This window comes from Grammomys surdaster, unplaced genomic scaffold (assembly GCF_004785775.1).
Source record: "Grammomys surdaster isolate TR1022 unplaced genomic scaffold, NIH_TR_1.0 255, whole genome shotgun sequence".
NCBI classification, from domain to species: domain Eukaryota; kingdom Metazoa; phylum Chordata; class Mammalia; order Rodentia; family Muridae; genus Grammomys; species Grammomys surdaster.
The window spans coordinates 10,361,527-10,372,989 of NW_021604696.1; the positions used below are offsets into that span (position 1 = coordinate 10,361,527).

The 11,463-nt window shown below is 40.2% G+C and overlaps 1 protein-coding gene across 1 annotated transcript in view; it reads left to right on the forward strand.

The window, feature by feature from the left end:
- Il1rl2 (interleukin 1 receptor like 2) overlaps nt 1–11,463 on the forward strand; it is a 40,106-nt gene that overhangs the window by 2,703 nt on the left and 25,940 nt on the right. The window contains exon 4 of the mRNA XM_028775423.1: nt 733–931. Coding sequence (XP_028631256.1) covers nt 733–931 — 199 coding nt within the window. The remainder of the gene's footprint in view (nt 1–732; nt 932–11,463) is intronic.

The following is an 11,463-nucleotide window of genomic DNA, read 5'->3' on the forward strand; positions in this document are numbered from 1 at the left end:
CTCCCTCCCTCCCTCCTTTCTTTCTTTCTTTCTTTCTTTCTTTCTTTTTCTTTCTTTCTGTCTCTGTCTTTCTTTCCCTGACTCTGTCTCGCTCTGCCTCTCTCTCTCTCTCTAGTCCTCCCCTCTTCCGCCCTCTCTCCCTCTCCTTCTCCTTTTCAGTTTATAAAGATTTTCAAGACTTCAGTAAAACCCACCCATAAAACACATTCGGCCAGAGAATTATAATTCTGACTTTCCACGCAAGCTTGATTGACAATATATTATGCTCTAGTTCTTGGTTTTTCCACTTGCAAATCAGGTGTGTTCCACACGCCTTTAATCTCTGTTAATCTGCAGCATCTCTCAGCGTTTAATTTTATGCTGTCGATAGTTTTAAGGGATATAGGCAGCTGTTTTGTATTTAACCAATCCTTTGGGTTATCAGATGTGTCTTTGTGAGTAAGTGCAGGTGACTTTTGAGGCCAAGACACTCATGGTGACTGTCAGCCCCTCCTGGGTCATGCTGAATGAGATGCCAGTGTGTAACTTGCATAAATATAACTTATCCTTAGGTAATGCATGGTTTATGGGTTACTCTTTACTTCATATGAGGCAGAGGGTTTGTGCGGTGTCTAGAAAATAATAAACAAAGATGTAAAAATGGCTGACTGAATTCTGAGACTGCTTAAGGGTTCATTGGCTCCATCCTGCCGTGTTTCATTGTTGTTTTGCTTATTTTTTTTTGCTTTACAGGAATGCCCACAGCTGCTACCGAATAGGTGTGAACCTAACCATTTTCAAAAAACACTGGTGTGACTCTTCCATGGAGGAGAGTTCCATAAATTCATTAGATGAGTACCAGCAAACGTTATCCATAGGAAAATCCGGCAATCTGGTGTGTCATCTCTACTTCCCAGACAGTTGTGTTCTGGATTCAATAAAGTGGTATAAGGTAAAACAAAACAAAACAAAACAAAACAACAATGAAATCCTCTCTTGATAATGTTTCCTCCTCTTATATAAAACCTACTTTTCCCCCAAGGGTAAATAGAATCCTTCAGGGCAGATTTGGTATACAGTTGGTACTCCTGAGTTGGTAATCCTGTTAATTACTTTAAACTTATAGTTGTTATTGTTTTGCAGTGTTGTTGTATCTTCTCTATACTCAGAATTTTCCATTTTTCAAGCTCCTGTTGTCTTTTTGTTATTCACCTTGGTTTGTTAGAATGGCTCTGATGTCTGGTGCTTTGCAAATTACAAATTACACAAATTCATGCCTAAGAAAAACTCCTGCCATCTTTGCTTGGTTACTCACCAGACTTAGTTCCCAGCAACAGCAGCCACTATTGACTCCTGTCACACACAGCCTCATATAACACTGCATTTGAAAACTCAGTTGTATCTTAGCTGTTCCCCTTTGAAATGTGAACAGAGTTTCCCATGCTCCTCTTTCTTCATCCTGTTTTTCACTTGTACCTGGCTTTGTTTCCACAAGGCATGGCTAGACACTGCAGCTCAGCTCCCTGGTCCCAGTCCAGCCTTGACTTTCCATTGTGGCAGCCTTCCTAACACTGTGACCCTTCAATACAGTTCCTCACATTGTAGCGACTCCCCAACCATACAATCATTTTTGTTGCTACTTCACAACTGTAGTTTTGTTACCATTACGAATTGTAACAGAAATGTCTGATATGTAACCCCTGTGGGGGGTCATGACCCCCAGGTTGAGAACCATTGCTGCTTTGTGGGTCTTGATCCCATCCCCCATTTTGTCTGTGGTGCAGGATTATTCAAATGTCTTACTTTTTCCTGTGCTGAATTTTGGTAGGATTTTGTTTCCTAGGGAATGAAACTTGAAGGTTTCATCCATACTGCCAAGTTATTTATCACCTCTTCTCTTCTTGTCTGTCTACTTCTGCAGAAGAGATCGAGTTTGGTCCTCATTACAGGATATAGACTCTCTCATCCTCTCTCTCCCTAACCTGGTATAAGCCCCTTTGCATGAGCAGCTTCTTCTTCCAGATGAAGTCTTTTGTCTTCTCAGAAAGCCTGCTTGGCTCTTTGTGGTCATCTCTATCAGCTACGTGTTCATACTCTTTGCCTCCCTGTGTGGAGTGTGGATGGAGCATCCTTACACCTGTCTTGTGCACCTTTGACAGAGTGTGAGGTTCTCAAGGGAGCTTGATCACCACCCCTAGAATTGCCAGATTCTAAAGACGCAAATAGATAATTCAGGGTTCCACTGACATCACAAATTGCTTCCAAAACCTTATATTAGTTCAACTCAGTAGGACTGTCACCTATTTCTTGTGAGCTTAGGATGATAACTTGTATGTAAACAAAATCAATTTGACAAGGGGATTGGAAGTATTGTGAGATTGTCTAAATTAGGAAAGCAGGTGGATCTTTATGAATTTAAGGCTAGCCTGGTCTACAGGGAGAGTTCCAGAACAGCCAGGGCTGTTGAGACCCTGTCTCAAAAAAAAATAATTAAATCAAATCAATGTGATGAGCAATGAAATTGGGCAGTTTAGCTATCCTCAGTAATTACTAATCTGACTGGCCATTTACCATTTGTTGAGTTTATTGTCCATTTTTGAATCAGATGTACCCATGTCTTTAGCTGCATTTCTCTGTTAATTTTCCCCCTGTTTTATTGCTAGCTTATAGGAGATTTTACACGTTTCTTTAAGGTCCTGGGAGCCAACTGAAATGCATTAAAATATTTTTATTGAAGCTTAACATATATATGTAGAAGATAGATGAATGACCGACAGGTAGACAATGATCATGGGAAAGTGAATACATATTTAATTGCACTTACCACAAAGGTCTAGATTAACTATTACCAATAGCTCCAAACACTGCCTCTGTAACTGTAAAACCAACCAACCAACCAACCAACCAACCAACCAACCAACCAACCAACCACCAAACTCTGTGCCTTGCTCATGTTCAGGATCACCAGATCACTACTTTCCTAATTCACAGGATCTCACAGTAGTTCTTCTTGTTTCTGAACTTCATATTGGAATTATCTGTGTGTAGTATTTTGTAGTTAGCCTCTTTGGACCAATAATAAACCTGTGAGAAACATCCACACTACACTCTGCGCTTTCAGGTAAATCACCCATTTGAACTATTCTGTAGCACTTCATTATTACCCTCAGAGTGTCGAGCTCTTTCCAGTTAGAAGCTGGTGGGAGCCTTCTTGTGCACACCACTTCGTGTGCACACTATTTCTTGAGCACACCATTTCTTGAGCACACCAGTTCTTGGGCACACCAGTTCTTGGGCACATCATTTGGGTTCTACATGCTTAGATTCTTGTAGAACGTTCAGCAAAAGAATGAAGCAGTTGGATCCTATGAATATGATCAGTGCTAGCATTCCAACGTTTCTGTATCTGATAGGGAAGGATGTGGTTAACTGGCTGTCCCTCCTTTCCCTTCATTCTTCAGTGCTGGGAATAAAACCTGAAAAAGGGCTTTCCGCTGAGCTCCCTGCAGTCCAGCTCCCTGCAGCCCAGCTCCCTGCTGCCCAGCTCCCTGCTGCCCAGCTCCCTGCAACCTTGTTCCCTGCAGTGTTGGCTTTTCAGAGGAGAGACTGTTCCATTTCCTGATGACTGATAGTGTTGGTGCCTCTTGAGTTTGCTTGTTGGTCATTGCATGAGTGTGTGTGTATGTGTACTCCTGCCTGCCATGGCATACATGTAGAAGTCAGGGCAAATTGTGGGGCTCAGTTTTTGCTCTTCATCATGTGAAATCCTGAGGATCTTCCCCAGGCTTGGATGCAAGCATCTTCAGTGATAAGCTTTATCATCAGTCCTTTGTTGAGTTTTTTCTTTTAAGTGCATAGTGTTAGTTGGGGCCACGTTTAATTTAATTTTTCTCTATGTGGATTCATGGTTCACCTGTCTTCTCTTCCTCACTATGCATGCCAGCTGTGACTTCAGTCAGACCGATATTTGCATGTAGCTCTGTTTCTGAGCACTTTGTTGTATGGCGGGCTCTGTTTACCTCGTATTTATTGTGACAGTAGTGTGGTCTTGAAAGTTGTCTGCAAACTCTCTAGCCCTACAGTTCTCCCGTGATGGAGAGTAATAATTCCACTGCACTCGTACACAATTTCATAACTAAATTGCTCATTTTTACAGCAAGCTTTCTGAAACTTAGCTCTACTTTAGCTGGACACCATGTTGATGATACAGCAGAATTCCTTTCCGAGTTCTCCTTTGAATTCTTGCCTTCTGTGGTACTTCACATTTTTACATGGATTTTAACATCAGTGCATTCGCTTTTACAAAATAGTGTTTTAGGTTTTGTTAATTAAAAAATTAAGATTAATGTAATTATTGCATTTTCTCCCTTCCTTTTCCTCCTTACAAATTTGGCTATTTAACCTTCTTGCTCTCCCTCAAACTCATGGTCTCTTCCTTCATTAATTGCTATTGCATGCATATATGTATGTGTATGTATATGTATATACATATATTCCTAAATATAACCTGCTCAAACTGTATATTTTAGATTTTAATTAAATGGTAGTGTTCATAAACCTATCAACGGTTGATAGCTTTTACAAATTTGAGTCTCTCCCATTTATAATTACTTCTGTGTACACACATTGCTAGTGTTACATTTATTCTTGGTGAAGTGATGTGTACTGCTGCTACTGTCTCGGTGTGGTTGTGTTTTCCTATTGTGTTTGTTGCTGCTGTAGGAAAACACAATTTCTTTTTGTACATTGGCCTTATATCTAGCAACCTTGGTGAGTTCATTTGTTTAATCCAATGTGTGTGCTAATTATTTAGGTTTTCACATATACACAATCAGGGTTCCAGACCAAAGAGCTTTATTTTTTAAAAAAAAATTTTATTGGATATTTTATTTACATTTCAGATGTAATCCCCTCCCCCCCACCCAGGAACCCCCATCCTATCCCCCCTTCTCCTGCTTCTATGAGGATATGCCCCCACTCACCCTTCTACCTCCCCACCCATGATTTCCGCCACACTGGGGCGTCCAGCCTTCACTGGACCAAGGACTTCCTCACCCACCTATGTCTGACACTGTCATCCTCCCCTACATACACAGCTGGAGCCATGGGCCCCTCCCTATGTGCTCCCAGGCTGGTGGTTTAGACCCTGGGAGCTGTGGTTGGTTGGTATTGTTGCTCTCCTCATGGGACCAAAAACCCATTCAGCTCCTTCAGTCTTCTCTCTCACTCCTCCATTGGGAACCCCATGATCAGCTCAATGGTTAGCTGTGAGCTTCCACCTCTGTATATTTCAGGCTCTGGCAGACCTCTAAGGAGACAGCTATATCAGGCTCCCGTCAACATGCACTTCCTGGCATCCACATCAGTGTCTACCTTTGGTGAATGCACAAGGGATGGATACCTAGGTGGAACAGTCTCTGGACAGCCCCTCCTTCAGTTTCTGTCCCACGCTTTGTCTCCACACTTGCTCCCATGAGTATTTGTTACCCCTTCTAAGAAGGGCCAAAGCACCCACACTTTGGTCTTCCTTGTTCATGAGCTTCATGTGATCTTTGAGTTGTATCTTGGATATTGCAAACTTTTGGGCTAATATCCAATTATCAATGAGTACATACCATGTGTGTTCTTTTGTGATTGGGTTACCTCACTCAGGATGATATTTTCTAGATTCAGCCATTTGCCTAAGAATGTCTCAAATTCATTGTTTTTAATAGCCAAGTAATACTCCATTGTGTAAATGTACCACATTTTCTGTATCCATTCCTCTGTTGAAGGACATCTGGGTTCTTTCCAGTTTCTGGCTATTATAAATAAGGCTGCTATGACCATGTGTCCTTGTTATATGTTGGAGCATCTTCTGGGTATAGGCCCAGGAGTGGTATAGCTGGGTCCTCAGGTAATTCTATGTCCAATTTTCTGAGGAATCACCAGACTGATTTCCAGAGTGGTTGCACCATCTTGCAATCCCACCGACAATGGAGGTGTGTTCCTCTTTCTCCACATCCTTGCCAGCATCTGCTATCACCTGAGTTTTTGATCTTAGCCATTCTGACTGGTGTGAGGTGGAATCTCAGGGTTGTTTTGATTTGCATATCCCTGATGACTAAGGATGCTGAACATTTTTTTAGGGGCTTCTTGGCCATTCGAGTTTCCTCAGTTGAGAATTCTTTGTTTAGCTCTGTACCTCATTTTTAATAGGGTATTTTTAAAAGTGACTTTTCTGTTTGTGATAGTAGGCAGTGTGACAGAGAACACATTCCAAATAGTCTCATAACTTTGAAATTCGAGGCTGGCGTTTTAGACCAGCAAATGTTCAGCCTCTCTAAATGTATCTTATGAATTAAGAGAATGTAAACATTGGAAGTTGTGCTTGTGGATTGTGTTGTGGAAGCCAGTGAGGGAAAAGTGTTAACAACAATTAGTGTGGCTATTCATTCTGCTATACGTCTGGCTTTATTTATGTCTGCACTATGCTTTTGAGGTATTGTTTACACAAATACTTTAAGTTACTCTGGCTACCTGTTGCATTGAGCTTCTGAGGTGTACCTTTTTAATTCTTCTTGAAGTTTATTTCCCCTTGGTACTAACACAGTAACACCAGTTTTCTTGTGGTAGCTGTTGGGATGCTGAATCTTTTTTTTCCCCTATACTTTTACCTTTACTTGTTTCTTTGTTTTTGTGGAATCTTGGGACTATGTATTTTTAAGTAGCAGGTGTTTAGGTCTTTAAGAGCTCTAGGCTGGAATTCTTCACTCAGCATATTTCTCTGTCACCTTTGATCCCTTTGCTGCTGGTTCTCATCTCTCATTCTGGTTCTGAACTTACTTTTCCTACCTTTTCCTTACTGTTCCTCTGAATCAAGCATTTATTATTTATTTTAATTTTTATGAATTTCATGGTGGACATCATCAACAATTATTGGCTGCTGACTTCATCCACAGTCAACCTCAAATTACTGCAGTTTTATACGGAATGGTATTTTATCATCTTCTGAGGAAATAAAGGGCTTTAGAATATTAAATTCTCTCTAGCAGGATTTCAGCTTATATGCTCCTGTAGCTATTGATTTTAATTTTCTGATGATGTAAACACTAAAGACATTCTTGCTATAGCTAATCAAAATTCTTTTAGAATTTCTTTACACATTTAATTTTTTCTTCTTCTGTAGTCTAGCCAATTTCTCCAAACTTGTGTCTTGAATCATTTTTTAAAGATTTCTTTATTTTCAGCTTATGTGTATCAGTGTTCTGGATGAATGTATGCACCATAGACAGACAGTACCCACAAAGATCAGAGGAGAGTGTCAGATCTCCTGGAACTGGAGCTACAAATGATTGTATCCACATGTGGGAGCTGGGAACTGATCCAGGTTCCCTGGAAGAGCAATAACTGCTCTGAACTCTCAACCACAGAGCCAACTCTTCAGTTCTTGAAATGATTACATATATGTGTGTCCAACTAACATCTCTTAGAAGCTTTATGAGTTGTCTTATTTTGAATTATCTCATTTTCTGAAAATGTTTTTATTTCATCCTACCGATTTTTTTGATTTTTTAAAAAACGATTCTTTATGGAGTGACATTTATTTTTGCTCTGCACTTTCAAGCCATCATGCAAAAGTGTTTCCAGTATTTTTCGTGCTCCGTGGACCTTTCTTACTCCTGTTTTTCTGTCCTCTTTGAAGGTAGTATGCCTGAATCTCTGAACTCCTCAAAGTTATTCTCCTTGATTTTGGAGTTTAATAGTATAAGTCTTGTGAAGTAAGATAGACATTTCTCATCTCTTTTGCAAATGTCTTTTGAAATATAGCATATTGTGTTTTTCCTCCATTGTTACTATTTTCTTTGATACTTTCTTTCTTTTTTCTTTTTTTAGTTTTCAGAGACAGGGTTTCTCTTTATAGCCCTGGCTGTCCTGGAACTCACTCTGTAGACCAGGCTGGCCTTGAACTCAGAAATCTGCCTGCTTCTGCCTCCCAAGTGCTGGGATTAAAGGCGTACACTACCTCTGCCCAGCACTTTGGTATTTTCTCAACTTATATATTTTTTTGTCTCCTTTTGAACGCTAATTAAGTATATATTAAATCCCTTCTTTTTAAAATTGTGTTTTCTGACTCTCACATGTGTTTTTGTTGTTGTTCTAATATTTTGTGTTCATTTGCCTAAGTGGGAATTTCTTCCTGGGCTGCTTTCCAATGTTCGCCGTTTATTCTTGGGTGTGCAAAACCAATTCAATCCATTAGTTCACTTGAGTTTAGCTACTGTAGTTTTCAGTTCTCTGTACAAATTTTTTTCTTTTTCCATTTTTTCGTGTGTGTACTGTGAATATTTTGCATGTGTATGGGTGTGTGCTAGTATGTGTAACAAGTTGGTGTCTGTCCAGATTCATCCTCGATTGCTCTCCTACATTATTCCTGAGGGAAGGTCTCTTCATTAAGCCCAGCTTTTAACCATGTGGCCAACCTTGCTAGCAAGCTAACACTGTGGATTCCCTGTCTCTGCCTTCTGAAGCTGGAATTACAGGTGGTGGCCATGGCAACCTGGGTTTTAGCTGGGTTTCTGCAGATCCAAATGCTGGCCCTCAAGCTTGCAGAGCAAGCACTTTCAGCACCGAGCCAGCTACTCAGCCCCATTCTGTTTTTTGTAATTGTCATTTTCCTAATGTATCTAGACATGAAGGAAGTCCCCTGCACTGCTGTTAAACTCCTAGTCTTCAGGAATGGCCCATTTTAACCCTCAGAAACCCCTGTGACCATCTTTTTCTCTTGCTGATAATGTTTCAAATATTCATTCTTCTGCCACAGTTTCTGGCTGTTAGACTCCAATCTGCACACTGATTCCATCTCCATGAGACTTTTACGTTCAGTGTATATTAGTTAGAATGTCCTGGGACATTTTGTGTCTGAAAGAGATACTGTACTTGCTGAGCCAGGAGTAGAACAGGAGTTAGTATGTGTGCTGAAGAATGACAATATTTTCACAGCATTATCCTGTGAACTATGAATAGACAAGAGACCTACATTTGCATGGCCCCCTAGGGCTTAGATTACTTACAATCCACATTGGTTAAATGCATTAGAAATATCCTCAGAGGTATTAAAATATGTTGGTATCACATAGAGGAAAGAATATTCACACTTACCCTTGGATTAATTTGACCAAAGCAAACTCAAGTTTGAATTTTCTGCTTTTCCTGTGTCTTCTGTTTGTCTGTCTGTCATAGTTTGAGGTTTGGGGGTTGTCATTATTCTGTCTATTGCTGAATCTGAATCTGTCCTTGTGTCTGTACCTACCTGTACCTGTTTGGTGACTTACTGTCTCTTGCTGTGTGTCCCTAACAAAGGGTTTTGCTCTGTACTTATTGAACATTATAGCATCACATGAGATAGAAATGAGGGCTACTTTACATAAAATTTTAACAGAGTTTTACAAAGATTAAGTCACTGACTCTAGCTGACCCCAAAGCACTCAGTTTTAAACACATAGCATTTTCAAGTTATATATGTATGTTGTACACAATATTTATGGTAGATGTTTGTGTATAAGATCTCTTTACACCCGTTTGATGTTTTCAGGATTGACTACCATAACATGAATACATGCATGCATTGCTCTTTGTGGCAGGAGAGTGGCATAGTACATAATTTAAAATTACAGATATGTACTAACTTATGTTGTGACTGATACATGGGAAATCCAAGGCGAGTAGGGTTGGCTGTTATGTTATTCTCTTAAAGTTGGTTAGAAATCAGGCTTAGTGCACAGCAAGACATCAGGATACGTCTTAAGACATCTTAAGGTGCATTAGTAACCTGGCTATATGGTTCAACAAAAGTTCCAGTCTCTTAGAAATAAGGTCTATTTTCATAATAATGCATCTCCATGACAATCTAACTGGAAAATAATAAATGACTGCTATTACTATTATTTACACTTTAAATCTTGATAATGAGATATCCCCCTAGAATTAAAAAAAGTCTAACCAGAAGAAAGTTTGTACCCTCCCTCCAGTAGATTGGGGAAATGGCACTTCCAGTCACTGCAAGAGGCAGGAGGATGCTTCTACAGCACGGTTACTGTTAATGTGATTGGTCACGGAGATAACTGGACGAAACAACGAGTCAGAAGCTCGATTGCTCAACCATGAAGCACGCACAGATTGCGCCTAGCCAGAGACTCTCTAGTTAAGCCTACAGGAGAGAACGTTTTGGAATCTGCGAATTCAAGCTTTGTGACTCTGAACCCCGAAGGTGCAGACCATAAAATTCATACAACAGCAAACCAAAGACAAGCCCCAAACCACAAACTACAGATAGACAGAAGACACAGGGCAGAAAGAGGAGAATTCAGACATGAGTTTGCTTTTGGTCAAATCAATCCATATGTTGAGTGTTGAATTTTTTTCCATTAACGTAACAAACATGTTTTGGTACCTCTAAGGTTAGCTTTAATGTGTCTAACAGATATAGACTGTAAATAATCTAAGCTCCAGGTGCTACATAAATTTATGTATCACTTCCCTATGTTATAGGATATATCTAACTATGAAAATACCTAACACCCCCCGACACTCATTTGAATGCCTCTTGAATTCAAAGTGCCAATTTTATTGTGAGGAGTGATTCCTTATCCACCCAATCCCTACCAGTAGGCCCCATCTACTGGTGAGCAATTGTCAAATGGTAACTAGAGTTTCCTTAAAGAGTATATGTTGGAGCAATGTGTAAGAAATTTAAGAGACAAGTTGTCTGTTATAAATAAGCATTCTGGCATTATTTATGAATTGATCATGCAGAGTAGATTTATTCTCTTCTGCTGGCGTGGAAATTTAGGACTCATTCATCTGTGACTAAGAGATGAGAAAATGTAACACTCAATTGGTTACTTTATTTTTTTGACTTAGGATTTCATCTGTTTTAACTTTTAAATTGTGATCTTCATAAGGACAGTAAATGCATCTAATTCTTGCATGGCCAAAGCCTCTCACTGTGCTGGAAAGATAGAAACTCAAATATTTGACTCAAAAATGTACTCAACTAGCCAATCAGTCTCACAGTGGAGCTGAGCTCCTCAAAGGAAGGGACAGGTTTGAGCAAGAGTCTGGAAGCGGGTGTGTGAGGTGAAGGCAGTTAGCTTGAGACAGTGAGTTACTGGAGCACAGAAGGTGGATGGAAGGCTGCTCCCTTGGCAAGGTTTGTCTTGAAAACATGAGGACCTTGTTTACTTACTATAAACACATATAAAAAAAGCTGGGTGTGGTGGTACACAGGAGACTGGCAGATCCTTGGGGCTTGCTGGCCAGCTAGCCCAGCCAAGTCAGTGCTGTCTCAAAATACAAGGTGGAAAGAGACAGAGGAAAACACCTGATGTCTATGTGTGGTTTACACACAGCACAACACACACAACACACACAGACACATATACACACAACACTCAGAACACACAGACACACACACACAGACACACACACACAGACACACACACA